Here is a 21,496-nt window from a genome sequence, read left to right on the forward strand (position 1 = left end):
TTTTGGAAAAAGTGTGATTTCGACTAATTTTGGTGAATTTTTCATTGGGAAATGATTCAATAACTTCACTTATAAAATGTAGTGCCACCAAAATATCTTCAAAAATCAATGGTCTCTTCCTGATTAAACTACAACACTTATTTTGGAATAATGTGATTTTGTATAATTTTGATGAATTTTTATTGGAATAGTTAGTATATAGCTCGGACGGCTCGTTTTGTTGAAAATTAAGCTGCAGCTCGTTGTCTACCTTACTATGGTTAGAAAGAGCCATTGTTTGTGTTTTAACGTTTTGCTTATGAGTTACTGATCCGGGAAGTTGTGAATATCTTTCCAACATTACCTAACTAGCGTTGGCTCTGTTCTATTCAAGTGTTCCAGTGAGAGTGAGCCAGCATGCACAATACTAGAAACCTGAAATCTAAGCAGTTAAATGGAATTCAGCCATCATTAATTTCATTATTTACACCTGTGCTTTACTGAGGCGAGTCAAATGTCTTCCCTGAAAAAGGCCTATTAATAGTAAATCATTAGCAAAATGATGTCAAGATATGGACAGTAAAGTTACTATGCAAATTAAAAACAAATGGGAGTTTGAGTTTAGAGAACATATCTTTTGAAACATGGAAAAAAATATATAAAAATATACACGTCATTACTACTCTAAATACAAAATAAATATGAATTTGCATTCTATGTATTCTATTTCATCTAATTTTTTTTCTTATTATTTTTATCTTTTGGCCATGAGCTGTGTGAGATATATGCCTAATCATGATAAAGCCAACCGGCAATCACATGTACAAATCAAAGTCCAGAGTCCTGAGAGTTTTTTCTGCTCTACTCTGGTCCCTAACATTTCTCTCATTGTTCTGTGTGATTCAGGAGAAACATGGAGCAGATCACCGACTATCTCTGCAGGTATAAAAACTTCAACTTTGCTGTCGGTTTCACAACTCCAGAGCACATAGATTCTCTCCAGAGCTTTGAAATTCGAGAAAGCGACGTATTCCTTGTCACTTATCTAAAGTCAGGTAAGTGACAAACACTTCTGCATCACATTATTTGCATTTACAGTTTTTTTTTTCCATTGCTGGGAGCACATTTACCGATCAGGTGTGATGTCTCATGATGACCCACAGGTACTATATGGACTCAACAGATCATCATCTCCATCTGTGAGTTAGACGGGGGTCTGCATAAATATGCAAACAACATGGAGCAGATGCCGTGGCTGGAGTTCAGAGACGTACAAGAAGATTACGCCCTACGACCCTCTCCACGGCTCTTCACCTCTCACCTCACTCCGGCTCTCATGCCTCCAGGGCTGAAGGACAAGAAGGCAAAGGTCAGTATTTTATGGAAGTCCAATCCTACCAGGAAAATAAAGTGTAATAAAGTTTAAAAGATATATTAGGAAAGATCAGTGTTGGAAGGAGTATTCAGATCTTTTACTTAAGTAAAAGTAGAAATAACGTGGTCTACAAATACTCCCTTACAAATAAAAGTCCTGAATTCAAAATATTACTTGAAATACAAATTGTGCAAAATGTACTTAAAGTATCAAAAGTAAAACTACTCATTATGCAGAATAGCTCCTTTCACAGTGTTACACTATTATAGTATATTCCATTCAGTTTTTTATCACTTAACGATTTTTTTTTCTTAATTAGCAAAGTAACTAGTAACTCAATCAGTTTGATAAATGTCATGGAGTAAAAAGTACAATATTTGCCTCTGGGATTTAGTGGAGTAGAAGTATAAAGTAAGATAAAATGTAAATACTCAAGGAAAATACAAACTGAAAATCTTAACTTGCTAAAATCTTTACTCAAATCGTGAATTATAAGAATGGAGTTTGGCATGGAGGAGATAATGTGTATGTTTGTATGTGTATGTATGTATTTGTATTTGTTTTAACTCTGGGCTGATTGATGTTTGTTTTTATGTCAGATTATCTACGTCATGCGGAATCCAAAGGACAACATCGTCTCCTATTACCACTTCAGTAATGTCAGTGACGACCTGGAGACTCCTAAGAGCTTTGAGGACTTCTTTGAGCAGTACCTGGCAGGCAACGGTAAGGAACCTCGACTCCAGATGCTGGAAGATGATGACCAGTTAGAGTCCAGTGCTGATAAATTTCAAATCATAAACATCTGATCATGAAGAATTGACAGAAAGATTGGAAAGAATTAAGATTTTAATCAATAATTTAAAGGTGCTCAATATGAAATTCAGAGCATCTCTATTGCCTTCACACGGCATTCAACATGACAACGGCTGAGCCGGTGGCTTGCAGCTAATGGTGCTAACAACGGCAACAGTGCTGACATAGCAAATAGTGTTTACCTGAGGGGGAATCGGAGGGTGTTTGCTACGCTTCCGCGACCAACGGCGTTAACAGCTGTAACCACTGTATTAGCTCAATGCAGTGTGACGGCCGTGTGCTAGCCAGTGGGACACGTTCACATGCACTAAAAGCACAGAGAAACTCTGATTACAACACACACAGAGGGAGAGAGACTTAATTCTCTGCTCAGGTAGACATTACTCCTCTATATCTTTACATAGAAAATAGTTGTTTGCTGCTATATTAATGCTCTGGATATTGAATAGAGAATCTTTAATATTGAGAACAGTTGAAATTGAAAAATATTTTATGCTGCAGGCCAGTAGTTTTTGCAGCTCTGCAGAAAAATACTCTAAGCATGAATGTAAAAGTCATGAATTACTATTTATTAAAGGTTCTCTATATGTTTTATATCTATTTATATATCACCGGAGCATTAATATAGCAGCAAACAACTATTGTCTATGTAAAGATATAGAGGAGTAATGTCTACCTGAGCAGAGAATGAAGTATCTCTCCCTCTGTTTGTGTTGTAATCAGAGCTTCTCTGTGCTTTGTTGACATCACCGGCCTGCCGTGCATGCCTTTTAGTGCATGTGAGCGTGTCCCACTTGCTAGCTCACGGCCGTCGCTCTGTGCTGATCCCATACTTCCTCCACCACTGCATGCGCTTGACATTTGTTTTTGTACTTTTCTTTGTACTGTGTGGTTATTTTGTGTACTGCTGCTGTGACATGAACGTTTCCCCTCAGGAATAAATAATGTATCCGTTATACAGTTGGAGGATCATCCTGGTTTGACCACATCAGGGAGTGGCATTCAAAGAGAGACCAGTACAACATCCTCTTCCTGACCTATGAGGACATGATCTTGGTAAGATGTGGTTTTCCCCCTGGGGTTGTTCTGTGTAACTTGGACTGCAAGATGGTGTGGGTGTGAAGGGACACATTTCATATCTTTATGAATTAAAAAAGGCCACGTTCATTTGACAAGTATAGAATAAATTCTTTGTCAGCGTTTAAACTTGTGGACTTCTGTTTCTCTTTTAGGACCTGAAGGCGGCAGTAACCAAAATCTGCACTTTCCTAGGGAAAAACCTGAGTGAAACAGCCATTGAGCAAGTTGTGGAAAAAGCTTCATTTGAGAGCATGAAGAAAAACTCTAAAGCCAACTACGAGTTTCTGCCACAAGAGAAGATGGAGGGAGACTTCATGCGCAGAGGTAACGTATCATACACTGCAGCTCGTGTGTAGAAACATATAAACCGATATCTAGTTTGTTTTTTTGGGCTGGACAAAGCGGAGGCCAGCCTTATAAACACAAAAGTCTGTCACTGAGGTGAATGAGTGAGTGATGAGGTTACGCCATTGGTCGGTCGAGTTTGTGTTTACCCATTGGCCGTTGCTCTCTCAAAATGAATAGGTGCGACATTAGGCTCGTTCGAGATGAACTGCATCTCGCCTGGAAAGTAGACGAGATCAGGCGGCAGCAGCAGGGGCCGGTGACAAAAAGCTGCGGTCAAGTCGGACAGTTTCCAGCAACCTTCAAAGAATTTACAGGAAGTCACAGGAATAGTTACATCCTGTTCGTAGGGTGTTGACACAGTTTGATGCATATGTTATAAGAGTAGCTTAGTGTGGGCGTAGCGAGAGAGAGTGTGATGGTGGATGCTCTCAGAGCAGACAGATGTTCAGGTGTTGGTGATTGTAGCAGAGGAGAAATTAGCAGTAAAGCTGTCCAGCGGTAGTAGTAGTGGAAGCTGAAGCAGGAAAGTTATCTTGCTCTGCTTTTCATACGACCAACATTTGAGGCTGTGGGCATGTACATAATTGTCATGGGATGTAACCTTGGCCTGGTCTGTTTAACAAAGTAACTCCGGGTGGAAAACACATCCCCTCCACCCTGAGTCTGAGTTTCTCCTCAGGGCGACGCTAAAGAAAAAGATTTGCAAAGGTTTTTTTTTGTCCCAAATGCAATTAATGTGGGCAAGAGAAGTGTACAGTATATATACAGTATATAGCACATTTCAGCAACAAGGCAATCCAAAGAAGTAAGAGTTGCAGCTGTCCTGCAGATTTCTGGGAGTTTCTTCCAGATATCTGGAGCATAAAAACTGAATGCTGCTCTTCAATGTTTAGTTTTGACTTTGGGGACAGAAAGCAGACCTGTCCCAGATGACCCGAAAGGTCTGGATGGTTCATAATGTTGTACAATATCAAACATGTATTTTGGCTCTAAATCACATTATAAACACCACTGACCATCCCTGTAATAATGTGCCCCCAATTTAGCACATTGACCATACACGGCCCAGTCATATACCAGTTTTTGACCTAATCCCATTTCATTACAGGTAAAATCGGTGACTGGAAGAACACCTTTACTGCCGCTCAGAGTCAAAGAGTTGATCAACTCCTTCAGGAGAGACTCGGTGATCTGTCTCTGAAGTTCATCTGGGAGTAAACGGAGAAGCCACACCGACCATAAGATATTCACACTTAATCCTGTAAGATCCCCAAAATTCTGTCTTTACACTTAAATCTACAGTAGCTGTTAATGTGTAACTGTAAAAAAGGCCATGCCTCCTCCTACTAACTCCTGTTCTTGAGCATGCGCTGTTCATGTGCCACCAGTGTGCATGTCTCCTCCCCCAATCACCTGTGCCTGATCATGTGCTGTGCACACCAGTGTGCCGGCACTGAACAGGCTCCCCAATACAGCACTGAGAGTGAAACACAATTGAGGAGAGGAGGCTGGACTTTGGACATTTCTTTCTGTGTGCGTCCATGCAAATGTGAGTTTGTTATATTTAATGTTTATATATTAGACTAGCATTAATAATTAGTAACTCTGTATGTAAGCCTTTTTTTATGTAGATGCCTGTATTATTTTAGGCTCACCTTTGTTGTTAATGTTTATTCACTATTAGTTCTAATCACTCTACTGTTGTGTTTTGTTGTTACAGAACCACACAAACTATTATTTGTCTGCTTTATCTGCTGAGATAAACAGCCATAAACATACACTTGGACTCCGCATCTTATTCTTCTACAATCACACCTGAGCATGACATAGTGTCCTGACCCGACACCCTGAAGCGTTTGCTGCCACACCTACTGATTTATAGGAACACACACATTCTCTCATACAGTAACTGTTATGATATGAGTCACAATAATGCTTTATAAACCATGTTTGGACTTCACACATGAGCAGAAAACACTAATAAAACATAGTTGGCCAATGAGTTGTCTTTATTGAACGTCAAAAGGAATTAAATTGTGTTGAAGCTTTCGTCGCTGGAGCTGACTCCTCACTTCAGTTCTCTTCATATAGAAAAAAAGAAAAGAAAACCGTTTTCTATCCGTGAACAAAACCGGTTTCATATGGAAACAGGTTATGTAAGTTACCAGATAACTGCTGTTAGAAAAGGTTGTAAAAAATATTCTCTCCCTATTTATACACACAAAAACACACATAGTCTATTCAAATGTAAAGTGAGTTTATCCCAACTCATCAATGTGCTTTTTTTCATTGACAGTCTATGTATGCCTGTAAATCACTGACAATAATTCAAAGTTTTACAAAAAAATCCTATGGTTTACAGACGAAGTTTGCCTCTACATGATATATAAGGTTATGCTACTGTAAATATAATATGCTCAGTGTTCACAGATTAATGTGTAATCCGTGTGCTGTCTTTTCTATGAAGACAGCACAATGGAATGCATTCCACAATGTACTAAGATGCTTCAGGTGAATCAGCCAATCAGAGTGCAGCCTGAGGTGAAAGGAAAGGAGGGAGAGAGGGAGGGTTCAGCACGTTGCAGCACTGTTAAACCGAGATGGAACTACAGTACAACATGTACAAGAGACGTGTCCAATAAGATGCATAAGAGATTGTTTCAGTTCTAGTTATGACGTTTCCTGTGTTGTAAACGCTGCTCATCCAGCAGGTCAAATCCATGATGCGAGATAAAGGAGTGGCTCAGAGTGTGACGTTTTATTTCAACCCAGAGGTTTTTTAAACATTAAAACATCAACACTGTTATATTTCAAGCTTACTGTTGGTGGCAGTGTGCACCCAGCTGTTAGTATTTTAGATATACGCCTATACATGATGAAGCCAACTGGCAATAACATACACAAATCAAAGTCCAGTTAAAGTCATTCCAGCTACTGCAGCTGTGAGCTGAGAGTTTTTTCTGCTCTACTCTGGTCAATAACATTTCTCTCATTGTTCTGTGTGATTCAGGAGAAACATGGAGCAGATCACCGACTATCTCTGCAGGTATAAAAACTTCACCTTTGCCGTTGGTGACACAACTCCAGAGTACCTCGATTCTCTCCAGACCTTTGAAATTCGAGATGGTGACGTATTCCTTGTCACTTATCCAAAGTCAGGTGAGGGAGACAAACTGTTGTGCATCACATTATTTGCATTTACAGTTTTTTGTCCATTGCTGGGAGCACATTTACTGATCAGGTGTGATGTCTCATGATGAACCACAGGTACTATATGGACTCAACAGATCATCATCTCCATATGTGAGTTAGACGGCGCTCTGCATGAATATGTAAACAACATGGAGCAGATGCCGTGGCTGGAGTTCAGCGTGGGTCGAGAAGATTTCCCCCTACGACCCTCTCCACGGCTCTTCACCTCTCACCTACCCCCGGCTCTCGTGCCTCCGGGACTGAAGGACAAGAAGGCAAAGGTCAGTATTTTATGGAAGTCCAAAACAGTATGAATATGTGTATTAAAGGTCCCGTATTATAAAAAAGTGAGATTTTCATATTTTTTTTATTATAAAGCAGGTTTAAGTCCTATATAAATACTGTGAAAGTATCGAAACACTCAATCCACAGGGAAATACACACAGCCCATATTCAGAAACTCTGCATTTGAAACAAGCCGTTAGGATTTCTGCCCAGTCGTGATGTCACGAATATACAATATTTAGACCCTTTACTCAGTTTTAAACGTAAACATTCTAAATATGTCCCAGTTTATTTCCTGTTGCAGTGTATGTGAATGACATCAGCTGACAGGAAGTACACATGGACCCAAGCTGATGGCTAGCAACGTAATTCTGTTGCAATTCCGTTGAAATGCACTAAAACGGAGCGTTTCAGACAGAGGGTAAATACAGGCATATTCAGACAGACAGTATGAGGAAAATAAAGTTGTTTTTTTAACATTACAGCATGTAAACATTTTCTAGTAGAAACACAAAATACAAGTATGAACCCGAAAAGGAGCATGATATGGGTCCTTTAATATATGTTTATTCCGAATATACTTTGTATGTTACTTTGCACTTCATTGGTATTTCCACTTCTGGTTAGATGCTAAAATGCATTTCATTGACTCAGTACATGTACTCTGTGTAATGACAACAAAGTTGAAACTCATCTAATCTAAAAGTTTAAAAGATGTATTAGGAAAGTTAAATGATAAATCTGAAAATCAGTGGTGGAAGTGGAAAACAATGGCTCAGCCAGCGCAAACTAACTTTACCGCTGATCACATGCAGAAGGCTTAAGACCCATGTAACCATGGTAACTGTGTTGCTTGACTCCTCCGTCCATTCAGTTACATAAAGAAATTAAAGGACCAGTGTGTAACAATTAGGGGGATCTATTGGCAGAAAATTGAATATAATATTAATAAGTATGTTTTCTTTAGTGTTTAATCACCTGAAAATAAGAATCATTGTGTTTTCGTTACCTTAGAATGAGCCGCTTACATGTATATAACGTTATTCGCTACAGTCACCGCCGCTCTCTCTCTCTTGCTTCACCACTCACTTCTCTCATACACACACACTCTACACACTAACTCTGCTCCAGCTGGCTCTAGAGAGGGACATTCACGTTTTCGCATCGGCCACCGTAGCTCTCCAACACGCTTGGCACGCGGGAGAGGCTACTTACTGACATTATGAGATAGTTGGTCATAATTATGATAATTGTACATTTGACGTTCAAAGTAAAAAAGTTGTGACTTAACAATGTTTTTTTCTGTCAGGAACGGGCTTTCAAAGGTATGTACGTATGTGCCTAAACTAAAAATCAAGGTATCAATAAAAGTGACTTATTTGAATGGATTTTGGCATGGAGGAGAGAACGGTTTGTACTCATCTCAGGGCTGATATGTTTTTATGTCAGATTATCTATGTGATGCGGAATCCAAAGGACAATATCGTCTCCTATTACAACTTCAGTGGTAAATGGTGCGACGTGGAGACTCCCAAGAGCTTTGAGGACTTCTTTGAGCAGTATCTGACCGGCGACGGTAAGGGACCTCGACCCCAGAGTCTGAACGATGATGACCAGAGAGAGTCCAGTGCTATATTTTAAATTATAAAATTTCATAAAAAAGGTATAGTATAGCATGTCGTAAAATTTCATTAAAAATGTCAGTATAGTGTGTCATACAATTTCAAAAAAAAAAATCATGGTATAGTTTATCGAAAATTGTTTGAAAAAAAGTCATAGTATAGTATGTGGAAAAATTTAATAAAAAAGATAATGTATAGAGTGTCGTAAAATTTCATGAATAAAAATCATAGTATAGTATGTCGGAAAAAAAGTGATAAGATAGTATGTTGAAAAATGTTTGAAAGTCATAGTATGGTATGTCCAAAAAAGTTATAGTTTAGATTGTGGAAAAAATAAAATAAAGGTAGAAGTCACGTCATAAAAAAGTCATAGTAAATTCTCATAAAATGTCATAATATAGTATAATGAAAAAAGTCAGGATAGTATGTGAAAAAAATGGCATAAAAAAACGTTTGTCATCCCTCCCCCTCCACCCCCTATTTGTACACTTTCCTCTGTCAAATAAAGGAAGAAAAAAAGAAAATAACAAAAGAAAAATGCTATAGCATGAAAATGATATTTTTATGGCACACTATACTATGGCTTTTTGTCATACTATAATATTTTATGGCATTCTATACTTTTATCTGTTATACAGTTGGAAGTTCATCCTGGTTTGACCACATCAGGGAGTGGCATTCAAACAGAGACCAGTACAACATCCTCTTCCTGACCTATGAGGACATGATCTTGGTAAGATGTGGTTTTTCCTGTGGTTGTTAAGCATTTGTGTGGCTTGGATACATTCATTTGAAAATTTTAATTCTAATAAAAACAGTAAAAACGTATTTGTCAGCCTTTAAACTTGTGGGCTTCTGTTTCTCTTTTAGGACCTGAAGGCAGCAGTAACCAAAATCTGCACTTTCCTAGGGAAAAACCTGAGTGAAGCAGTTATTGAGCAAGTTGTGGAAAAAGCTTCATTTGAGAGCATGAAGAAAGACACAAAAGCCAACTACGAGTTTCTGCCACAAGAGAAGATGAAGGGAGACTTCATGCGCAAAGGTACAGTAATATAACTGCAGCTCCTGTGCAGACACACAAACAGATATCAGTTCTAGTTTTTTTTTTTTTCATTGCAGGTAAGATCGGTGACTGGAAGAACACCTTTACTGCTGCTCAGAGTCAAAGAGTTGATCAACTCCTTCAGGAGAGACTTGGTGATCTGTCTCTGAAGTTCATCTGGGAGTAAACGGAGAAGCCACACCGACCATAAGATATTCACACTTAATCCTGTAAGATCCCCAAAATTTATGGATACTGTCGGTCTTGCACTTACATCACAATAATTATTTATAATAGAGATGCACCGATCGATCGGCTGCCCATCAGTCTTATATTTCAGATTTTTTTGCCCGGTCACATTTACACGTGTCCCATGACTGTTTTACATCAGCACAGACAGTAAAGTCACAGCCTCACACACACACACACACACACGTCGTCGGTATGGAAGTTCTTCAGTGAAGACATAAATCTCACAATTTATCACAACTGTAAATCCAAAATAAGCCGTGGAGGATTAGATCAGACACTTATATTATTGTTATTCATTCCCATGCATCCTGCTCAGAGTAATCCCAGTAATTGTAATCACTCTACTCAGTAAAAATGAGTATTGGCAAAGGCAAATAGAGTGATGCAGGGATGAGGTATTTTTATAGTCCAACCAGGAAGTTAGCATCACCCTGGGTTTTGGATTATTGCGGTAATTGAATTAGTTGAGTCGGAGTTAGCAAAAAAAAAATCGTAATTGGCAAGTCAGACTTTTAAGAAATCGGCCAAGAAAATAGCAATCGGTGCATCTCTACTTGATAACCTGTTTGGACTTCTGTACTGGGAAAAAACTAAGACATGTGAGCAGAAACCACAAATAAACACAATTGGCCAATATGTTGTCTTTATTGAATGTCAAAAGGAATTAAATTGTGTTTCTCTACGTATGGTGAAGGCTTGCTTTAGTCACTGGAGATGACTCCTCACTTTAATTCTCTTCATCTAGAATGAGAGAAAAGAAAACAGTTTTAATATGCAAACAGTTACTGACAGACGCTTTCACGAGCCATAGTCGGTTTGGCTGGTCCAAATCAAACTGAAATTGATAGTTTTATTTTGTTTTCTAGCGGACCAAATTTAAAAATAATTAGCTGAAAGTAGTTGAGCAAATGCATCTTTTTTTGTCTCGAGAGCTGCCACTTCTATGCAGGGAATCACTGACTTACTCACTGATATATTGCTGTTGAAGTGTTTTCACTTTGACTCGGCACTGATCTACTGTGCGCACAATTCCAGGTTATCTGAAATGACTTTATAAACGTCACTATTTTTGTGGACCTTATTGAAGATATTCTGTATGTTTTCTTCAGCCCAGATGTCAAGCAAACATCAGTCAGTCCTCTCGGAAACAACAATTCATAGTTTCAGGTGATTTAAGGAGCCGATCACATGCCGCATCTAAAACGTGTAGAAAACACCAGCCGTGCCGCTTTTATCCAACGTGCTGCGATGACGATGATGAAGTTGCGGTAATTTAGCTGTAAAAAAGTAGTTATACCAACTGAATCTCACCTTCTTCCTCCTCGTCCTCTTCATCTTCCTCTTCCTCCTCCTCTTCATCAGAGCTGAAGGTGCCATCGGGCAGGCTGTACACCCGAATCACTTGCTGTTTGCAAAAAAACAACAGAATATTGACCCATCAGCTCAACAGTATAACTACCTTTTAAAGCAGGGAGGTTTTATGCATCCTTGTAACAAAGCATGAAGAGGAAGTGACGGCTCACCTTGTTGGGGTCCTTGAGGATGAGGTACTTGCCCTCGTCCAGCTTGCGGCAGATATCGATGACGCAGCGGAGGATTCCCCAGGCGTTCTCCATGCTCAGGTTGATCTGGCTGGCGAACTCGTTGGGTTTGAACTGCTGGGTTCCCAGGACGACGTGGCGAGCGGAGTCCTTTACATGGTACCTAGACACGTACCTGAAGAACACACAGATATGCAACGACGTCAGTCGGTCCACGCTTTAACAAACTACTGCTCTGTTAGAATATGTGTTTGTCTCTATACAGGTAACTGAATCCTTCCTTACAACAGGCACAATGTGTTTGTACTTCATTAATTAAAGATATATTAGTTTGTATCATGATGTTGTCATGTATGAAAAGACCTAAAATGAACACTGTAAGCGGACTACTTGATTACTTTAAGTGAATTATTAAAACAGCGTTTGTATAGGAATGATTGTGTCCAAGCTTTGGATCACTATAAGCGGTTTCTACTGTAAAAGAGTGGATGTTGAAGTAGAATGGGATTTATTGTTTTACTTTTTACCGTGGTATCAAATTGGTATCGAGAATCGTGGAATTTCACTGCTATTGATATCGACTACTAACTTTCTGATCATGACATCCGTAGGAGGCTTTAGTTTATAGTGATGTTGAACTGTTATACTGGCAGGTGTTTGTATTATTTTGTCCATCCCATTTATATCAATGAGGCTAGGTTAAATAACAAACTCACTTCTCTTTATAACACAAGGATTTATTGCAGGACTGTTGCGCATTAGTTTAGGTGTACCTAATAAACTGAGAAGTCAACTATCAACATTAACAGAAATCATCTTCAGTAACCCAATGTTATTATGGTGAATGTCCTTAGTGTTTCTATATTCTTGGTGACACTACAGTAGAATCTAAATGTTAATATTATGGTCTGGCCTCCATCTCTACATCTCCTGTTTCATGTACAGAGTGTGATAGGAGCTCTTGTGTGAGTTCCTCACCCCAGTTTGAGGTACTCTGATCCAGCCAGCATGGCGCAGCAGGTCCAGCGGGCCAGTTTGTAGCTGTTGTTCTTCAGCTCGGTGGCCAGGACGGCTCCTCGCTGAGAGTCCAGCTTCTGACGCCAGTCCACTCCGTTACAATACTGATGATGCAAGAGAGAAACAAAGGCTTTTTAGTTGTGAAAATTTGAAAAAAAAGGCATTAAAGGGACTCTATGTAAGAATCAGAAATTGCTTGTTAACAGCGATACCTGTGGCCGTTAAGTCAACGAATTGATCAATACAGTGAGGTGACACACGTCAGCTAAAAAGTGTGACGATGATCACCCACTACTGAAACCTGTTTCCCGTCACACTGCCTCTTACCCTGGAGTCCCACTCGTTGAGGGTCTTGACGTTAATGAAGGACACTTCTCCGTTGGCACCGGTCATCACTCCGTCATGCTCACAGCGGACAATCAGATCAATGTCTTCCCCGAGCTTCCAGTGACGGTACCTAAAAAAACAGAAACATGTTATTACATCCAATGACACCCACATATGAGAGTGCATGTTAGGAGAGTTTTATTTATCTTGTGATCATAGGATGAAAAAAATCTAATATTTCACATACAAGTAGCTTGTAAGTACATTAAGCTATGTAGAGGCTTACAGCCGGGACACACTGGACGCATGAGCAGCACGTGGCGGCTGCCTCACTGAACTGCTGCTGCCAGCTGTTTCTTTCTACATAGATTTTGCCTTTCATAATGGCCATTTCATTTCATTATAAATGTCATTTATATTTATTTTAGACAGAAAAAGGTTAAGAGGCCTGTGCTAATTGGTAAGCCGTGCAAGTCACTGCATTTTCTACAACACTGACCTGCAATTATTTCAGAATAAAAGCCCTGTGTTAACAAATGAAGGAATTCTGGCCACAGAAAAAATATTAGGGGGCTTTTATTTTGAAACAGAAAGTGTTGAGTTAAAAATGTAATATTAACTTTTACATTTTCTACAGATGTAGACATTGAAACTGTAGTAATGTTGCTGCGATGATGTCAATATACTGTCAAAAGATCATTTTCACTGTCTATTGTTGCTGTGAACCGTGGCTCGTGGTTAAAAATAGGCGAGATCTTGAATCTCAAGAAGAAACGCAGCCATGTCGCTTTAACCTGTTAACATGGGCGCCGAAATAAAAAACAACAATTTCTGCGACACACATGCACTGCTCATGCGTCCAGTGTCCCGGCTGTTACAGATGTTTAATTTAAGTGACAGTAACTAACCAGCAGGGTTCAGTGCCTACCTGTAGGCTACAGAAGCCACCTCACTCTTGTCCGTATCCTCCTCCACAAATGGGTTGGAGTTAGGAAACTTGTACCGCTCTCCACCCTGAATAAAAGAAAACAAAAACATGACAAATGTTCATAAAATAGTGAATTCAGGTTAACTTGTGTTCTCTCCTCTTCAAGTTTGATGTCAGAAAATAAAAGTTAGGTTAAGTTGCTGCGTGATCAGTGCATCTCTTGGTCTGTCTGTGTCTTCCCTTTCCCCGACTGGAAACAGAGGGAAACAGCTAGCCTGGCTAGTGGTAAGGGGTTTAAATGGTGTTGTGTTCTCACCATGCGTAAACACTGCTGGCTGAAGTTGTGGTTGATGTACGTGGCCTCCATCGCCAGGTTACGAGGAGAGTTGAAGGAGTTGCCCTCATCCTGCGGCGGCTCGTTGGCGGTCTCACTCACGGTAAGCAAATCTGAGAGGAGCAGTTACAGATGTTAAAACAACACAACTGGCAGGTAAAATGCAGTGGTGGACGAAGTATTCAGATCCAAGTACTAATACCACGCTGTGAAAATACTCCACTACAAGCAAAAGTCCTGCATTAAAAACTTGAAATAAAAGTATACAAGTTTTATCCAGATTTCTTTTTTTTTTTTTAAACAGTGACAGTGTAAAGGTCTAAACATGCACGGGGTCTCAGGCAATGAACAGCACTGATTTCTCCAGCAATGCACTCAAATAAACTGGCACTGATCAGCTTGCGCAGTGGGCTAGTCATCATTGACCCCTGACCATCCAACAACAAGCTGGTACAGAAAAGTAAAAACTCAAACTGGGATCTCAAGCTGCAACTAACGATTATTTTCATTGTCGATTATTTTGTTAGATCATATAAGATCAACATGATATGATACTTATATTGATTATTTGGATAACGATATGATATGTGCCGATATCAAAAAGTCTGCTACGATTTGCCGAAATTCAGGGGCCTGCGATTGATATGTGACAATATCATTTTAACACAATCAGTTATGTTTAACACAAAGTGTTTATTGTTTTGTTTTTGACCGTGGTATCGAAGTGGTATCATCGTTACATCCCTAGTCCTGTGAGAACCACCGTATCTCTGAAAAGTCAACTTTTCATGGTTTCAGAAAAAACAGCCTTGTTTTCAGCTTTGTGACGATGCATTTTCCAGCTGATATGAGAGGCTTTTTAAAGAGTTTATTTAGCTTAAGATAAGTAACTAAAGCTGTCAGACAAATGTAGTGGAGTAAAAAGAGTACATAAAGACTGGTCTAACATATCTTTGTGTGTCAGTAGATCTGTCAAAGCCTCACCAAAGTCAGAGTTGTCTCTCTTGTCAAAGAACAGCTTGTTGCCCACTCGCTGCACGATGATGTCCCAGGAGTTGACTGAGCGTGTGCAGCACATCAAGGTGGCCAAGATGGCGTCGGTGGCAAACACATTACCCTGAGTCTTAGCCAGCTGGAAACAGAACAAAAAGTTGTTGTAAAAGAGAGCATCAAATCAGCGAGTTCTGGTTGATGTTGTGTTTACTGGAGCGGCTCATTATGTTACAATCTGAATACCTTGCGGATGACCGGATCGTCAGTGGTAGTGACGGTGTGGAAGATCCTCTTGATGCTTTTCAGCTGCTTCTCATTGCGGGTGGTGATCCGGTCAAAAGCTTTATCGTAGTGCTCCAAAGCACCGCAGCACTCACTGCAGGGAAACAACGGCTCGTCAACCTTCTGGATTTATACGTTCAATGACAAAGAGCAGGTGAGTTTCACTTACATGTCGAGAGGGTCAGCCACCTCCATGTATCTCATCTTCATCAGTCTGGGGAAGTCCATCTCCTCCTTCACCTCCCAGTCGCTCCGAACCTCCACTGAGGAGTCTCTGGGTTTCAGCTGGGCCATAAAGTATATGGACATAGGGAAGGGGTGTACAGAAGGAGAGAAGGGGTGTATAGAGGGAGAGAAGGAGTATATAGAGGGAGAGAAGGGGTGTATAGAGGGAGAGAAGGAGTATATAGAGGGAGAGAAGGAGTGTATAGAGGGAGAAAAGGGGTGTATAGAGGGAGAGAAGGGGTGTATAGAGGGAGAGAAGGAGTGTATATAGGGAGAAAAGGGGTGTAGAGAGGGAGAGAGAGGGGGGGTTGTATGGGAAGAACAAATGTTAACACCCATGTCACCAAAACCCTAAACAACATGCTACAATAATACTTAGAGAACTTCCTCACTCTCAAAATACACCCTTTTGACATCTATATTTTAAAATCCTGGGGTCAAAAACAGACATGTTTGTCTTTAGTATCCAGTTTAGAGCTGTAATTTATACTTATTTTCATTGACAGTTATTTTCTCGATGAATTGTTTGGTCTATAAAATGTCAGAAAATAGTGAAAAATGTCTATTTTAATTTCTCGTGGTCTTTTTTTTTTTTAGAACAAAACACGCGGTTTACAAAAATACCCGTGTACGTGTGGACGAGGCCTTTTTTGTCCAGCCAGCAGCCCAAAACCCAAACATCATATATCACAAAGAAAAGCAGTACATTTTCATTTTCAAGAAGCTAATCTTTGACATTTTTGCTTGAAAAATGACAAAAATCGATTATCAAAATAGACGCTGATTATTTTCCTGTCTTATGACTAATCGATTAATGACTACTGGTTGCAGCTCTAATACAGTAATAAAATGGAATAACCGATCGATACCTGGGATTTCTGGTCCCACTTCTGACGGACACCAAACTGCTTCTGAAACTTCTTCTGCAGGCGCATACGATCCCTGAACAGACAAAAACTTGAAGTTAAACTGAAGTCTTTACAACATGATCAACACACAAGGTTCAGATGTGATGTCATACTGGGATCCAAAAAAAGAAACATTTGACAGAAAGTAAGCTAAAAACAGGACGTTTCTCACCTCTCCTTTTGCTTGGCGCTCTTCGGGAGCGTCTGCATGTTGAACTGAGTCATGTTCCTACGGTCCTTGTCCCTGCGCAGATTCCTCTGTTGAAACAAATAAATATGTTATGGGACCAGTTCAAATATAATATACAATACCTATATTTTAAATCTACAATCAGGGTCAGTGTTCAGTGCGTCTGTGGCCTTCTGTGGTCTGTCGTACCTGAGCAAACCTCATGCGGTTCCTCTGGTAGGCTGTCTTCTGCGTCTTGGCCGTGTCCACAAGCTGGAAGCTCGTCTCATCCTCCTCGTGAAAGTAGGCGTACTGACTACCGCCTCCGAACTGAGAGGAATACTTATCTGAAGACAAAATAAATACATAAGAAATCAACTTGAAACCATGTAGTAATCACTGTTTCTTTTATTTAACCAACTAATGATGTTTAAACGATTTCAACACTTCCACAAACGGTAGTGAACACATAACATTTGCTGTTTAAATATTAGGGCTATTGGGGGTTTTTCTTTTACGATTTTGAAATAGATTTTTAATGCCATAATCAATAAAATGGCTTCATTTGAGTCCTTGCGGAGGTAGAAGGAGGTTAACGCTTTTACTTTTATCTGAAGTAAAAGAAACCAAATCATATTTTTAGGTGGCGGTAAATCTGGGAGACAGCCGTCTTACTCACTTGTGTATCTCTTGTCTTGATAAGTGGCTCCAGTCCAGTCAGCAACCTGACAGAGAGAACAAACAACATGAGGAAAACAAAAGACAACTTGGTTCTTTCAGTTGAAAACTTTATAAGTATTTAACCTGTTTCACTCCTTGAAAGAGGTTAAATATTCAGTACAGACAGCATAAACGTACATATGAGGAAGCTTTTTTTCTTAAGTTTGGAACAGCCAACTTTGGAGTGGAAAAGGTTAATGTGAGAAAACAAACCTTTCCCAGACGGTCTCCTTTGCTGAACGGCTGGTAGGGCATGTCTTTAAACTTATCTGGGACCGCACATGGACCCCATCCAGACGGATTGTCCTGGATCACAGGGGCGTTGAACTTCGCCATGACCTGAAGTCAGAATGAAAAAGTCAGACATCTGTAACCAGTCGCCTAAAATCATGTACAGACATTTTTTTTTAAACAGTAACAGTGTAAAGGTCTAAACATGCACGGCTTCTCAGGCAATGAGCAGCACTGATTTCTCCAGCAATGCACTCAAATAAACAGGCACTGATCAGATGCGCAGTGGGAAAGTCATCATTGACCCCTGAACATCCAACAACAAGCTGGTACAGAAAAGTAAATCTCAAGTTGCAACTAGCCATCACTTTTATCATAGAATAAGCTGCTGATTACTTTTAATCAATTAGTTGTCAACTATTAAATTAATCGCCAACTATTTTGATAAATCGATTAATTGGTTTGATTCAATTTTTTAAGAAAAAATTCTCTAATTGCAGCTTCTTAAATGTGATATTTTCTGGTTTCTTTACTCCTCTATGACTGTAAACTGAATATCTTTGAGTTGTGGACAAAACAAGATGGGGTGGGATTAAATAAGTTTATACTTCTTCTCACTCCTTTTCGAATCGGTAAATCAAGGCATCAAGTGTTTGACTATTATCCCTTTGCTTTTCATTGTATGTAAATACTACTTGTTTCTGACTGACTTGTTTCACTTGTTGGTATGATCATTCTTTTTCTTTATTTTATGTATTTGTATTCTACATGTTCAAAATAAATTTTGAAATTAAATATAGACGTATTCTATTTCTTATTTTATCGTTGGTCATTAGTGCTTTTTATATATAAATGTATAGAATATTTATATATACACCTATATTATCACCACTTGTGTACGTAACAGTCCTGTCTATTCCTTGCCTTTATTTGTCCAGTTTTGTTTTTTTGCTATTTTTTTCCTCCTATTTCTGTGTAAGTACGTTTAAAGAGATGCATAAAACCGGAGTCAAACTCTTCAACGTTATATATAATATTATATAATATTATATATAATATTAATAATATTATATATAATATTATGTATAATATTATATAATATATAATAATATTTATATATTATATATAATATTATATATATTATATAATATATATATAATATTATATATTATATTATATATCTCTTTCACTACTCAAAAATACTCTACTACAAAATGGCTACTATGGGGACTAACATCATCACACATGAATACAGCTGGGCTCATTGAATCCACAAGAGTCTCAGCTTTACAGTGATACCCAATGTATGTAATTCAAAGACTGTTTAGGGACCCCAGTATGCAGAAATATGTAAATACAACATTTTATAATAGGAGAAAATAACACATTTATACTGCATTCAAAAAACTGCATGTGATTGGCAAACAAATGTGATTCTGAAGTAGTGGAGTAGAAGTATAAAGTTGCATGAAATGGAAATACTCAAGTGAAGTAACGTTAAGTTACAAATACCATATGAGTTCATGTTTACTAGCATCTCTGATCGACCAGCTGGCTCCACCTAGCTAACGTTAGCTTCACATGCTAACACAATGAGCTCACGTGTAAAGACTTTAGACCAGGACACGTACTGGATTCAGCGGAACAAACTAATTGTATTACATCAAAGGAGACTTGATTGATTTCTTCTGGGTGGTGTATCTCCTCTCAGCTGGGACTCAGTTAGCTCTCAGGATGCTAACCGTTAGCCGTGTTGCCAGGTGGCCTCGCTAGCACCAGGCTAGCTATGCTAAGCTAACTGTGGTTCAGGCCTCGTTCACGTTCACACGACTCGCTACAGTTTATCTTCAAACACGACTGTAAACTGTGTCTGTTCATGTGTCTGTGTGTATTTGATTGTAATCTTACCGTGAATGATGTGACTCTCTATTCGGTCTTTTAATCCGGCCGGATCCTCGAGACGGTGCGGCTGACCAACGGAGCGCCGCGGAGAAAGGAAGTGACGAGCTGCCGGAAAGCGGAAACTGGTTCTCTGCCGTAAAGCAGGACTTCCGGGTTAAACGTAAAATGAAATAAAACCTTTTGTAATGTTACAGATAAAATATTACGACACGTTTTTATCATGATCTGTTTTTATCATGATCTGTGTCAAAAAGATTTGGGGTAAATAATAATAAAAAAGGGTCTCGAGACTCTTCCGTGCGTTTTATTTTCATGGTTTTAACCGGAAGTACTATTATTATTTTATTTATTATTATTTTTTATTTATTTTGCACAATTTAAGACTATACAACATAATAAATAAATAAATGAATGAATGATATAAAGTGCAGGACGAGGCAATATAAATAAATAATATGACTACCTAATAGTGATAACAAACAATATTACATATTATACTGTGCTATTGTGTCTAACTTAACGTTTTTGGCGACTGACAACAATGTAAATAGAGTATGTAAAACAAACAAATTAATACATTTACTATAATATTGGTACTGAACGGCACGGAAATGCTGAGCCTTTTTTTTTAATTCTCCACTGTGAGCACTGGAGGGCAGCAAACACTCAGGATTGGCTGGAAACTGTTATTAAAACAACTCAGTGATACAGTTTTACTAATACTGATGTTGTTGTTATCATTTAAATAATAAGTACAATAATTACAATTATAATGAGTTGTACACATTGATATTAACAACAATCATAATGATATCAATTATTATAATATAAATTATATACATACTCATTTAAATATAACATTGCAGTTCCTATTTGTGATTATATTTCCTTTTTTTCTAAATCTTATTTTTACTGTCTTCTAATTATTCTAATATAATAATAATAATAATAATAATATTAGTAGTATTAATAATAATAATAATAATAATAATAATAATAATATTTATTATTATTATTATTTATTGCACACTAGTAGTTTTGCACAGCCTTAAAAGTATGTTTTCAAAGTAAGAGTATTATTTCAAACAGGCAATGATACATAATGCATGCATTATATTTGGGGTAAGAAGACAAAACTACATGAAATACTACTGCACATTGTTGTACATTGCTGAACAATGGCGTACAAACTAGGAATAAAGCAATGTCATGTTAAAGCTTTAATTTTGCTTCATACACTGGAAATGATTTGGTGTTTGCATCCTCTCCTTCCTTTTCCTTCCACTTGTTTTACACAGGAGATATCATTCATTATCAGTCAGTGTGTTTTGCCTTTTGAATAATGTGTTATACAGGTAATCAGGCAGTATACAGTGTATACCTCACTCTCACACAGACTCACAGTATAAACATCTCTCTGTGTGCGAGTGATCCCGTATACGTTTCCAGAAGGATAACTGAGCATCAGTGATCGTCTCCGCTGTCACTCATCAGGCCTCAAGTGGGTTTGATGAACAAATCTTTGAATCTAATTAAGATGTCGTTCACGCACTGCAAAGGTCAGGACATCTGATTAATATACATAAAGTTGTGCGTCAGTGTGATGGATGTCAGTTACATGCAGTGCAGATATTTCACAGGGGACTGGTTGTCATGTGATGAATGATGCTACCATCTTTGCACATCTGGCCTTTTCAACATCTGCATTCATCATTTCTCTTGAGTCTTAACAAACCACTGATTATAACTCAACTCTATATTAATGGCTACAATCTCTATATGTGTGTTCTGCCATTTTGAAGACTATTGTCTACGTTGCATCATCACCTGGCAGCTGCGCCGTGAGTCATATCAAACACACCCACATGTCGTCCTTCAGGGATCTGTGGAGCTGACGGCAGATGGTGAACGCAGCGTGTGCAGAAGTC

General features: G+C 38.7%; 3 protein-coding genes across 4 annotated transcripts; 2 read left to right on the forward strand and 1 right to left on the reverse strand.

Annotated features, from left to right (window-relative positions):
* The first annotated feature begins 855 nt into the window (after positions 1 to 855).
* sult3st1 (sulfotransferase family 3, cytosolic sulfotransferase 1) lies at positions 856 to 4,849 on the forward strand. Its single transcript, XM_037792557.1, has 6 exons — positions 856 to 1,034; positions 1,143 to 1,348; positions 1,954 to 2,080; positions 3,132 to 3,226; positions 3,403 to 3,574; positions 4,707 to 4,849. Exons 1-6 carry the CDS (start codon positions 893 to 895, stop codon positions 4,814 to 4,816), a joined length of 852 nt encoding a protein of 283 aa, XP_037648485.1. The 5' UTR covers positions 856 to 892; the 3' UTR covers positions 4,817 to 4,849.
* Positions 4,850 to 5,053: 204 nt separating this feature from the next.
* On the forward strand, positions 5,054 to 10,625 carry LOC119501871 (amine sulfotransferase-like). Its single transcript, XM_037792556.1, has 7 exons — positions 5,054 to 5,147; positions 6,609 to 6,757; positions 6,866 to 7,071; positions 8,525 to 8,651; positions 9,336 to 9,430; positions 9,568 to 9,739; positions 9,817 to 10,625. Exons 1-7 carry the CDS (start codon positions 5,140 to 5,142, stop codon positions 9,924 to 9,926), a joined length of 867 nt encoding a protein of 288 aa, XP_037648484.1. The 5' UTR covers positions 5,054 to 5,139; the 3' UTR covers positions 9,927 to 10,625.
* On the reverse strand, positions 5,643 to 19,729 carry eif3d (eukaryotic translation initiation factor 3, subunit D). Of its 2 annotated transcripts, none has more exons than XM_037792555.1 (16): positions 19,575 to 19,729; positions 17,649 to 17,774; positions 17,395 to 17,440; positions 16,926 to 17,062; positions 16,719 to 16,804; positions 16,508 to 16,580; positions 15,583 to 15,698; positions 15,375 to 15,507; positions 15,123 to 15,270; positions 14,121 to 14,251; positions 13,805 to 13,890; positions 12,877 to 13,006; positions 12,511 to 12,653; positions 11,515 to 11,707; positions 11,303 to 11,396; positions 5,643 to 5,685 (listed from the first exon to the last, which is right to left on the reverse strand). In XM_037792555.1, exons 2-16 carry the CDS (start codon positions 17,769 to 17,771, stop codon positions 5,672 to 5,674), a joined length of 1,653 nt encoding a protein of 550 aa, XP_037648483.1. In that variant the 5' UTR covers positions 17,772 to 17,774; positions 19,575 to 19,729; the 3' UTR covers positions 5,643 to 5,671. The 2 variants fall into 2 exon arrangements, with proteins under 2 accessions (XP_037648483.1, XP_037648481.1); XM_037792553.1 differs by lacking the exon at positions 5,643 to 5,685 and adding an exon at positions 10,618 to 10,732.
* Positions 19,730 to 21,496: the final 1,767 nt, after the last annotated feature.

This window comes from Sebastes umbrosus, chromosome 14, assembly GCF_015220745.1.
Source record: "Sebastes umbrosus isolate fSebUmb1 chromosome 14, fSebUmb1.pri, whole genome shotgun sequence".
NCBI classification, from domain to species: domain Eukaryota; kingdom Metazoa; phylum Chordata; class Actinopteri; order Perciformes; family Sebastidae; genus Sebastes; species Sebastes umbrosus.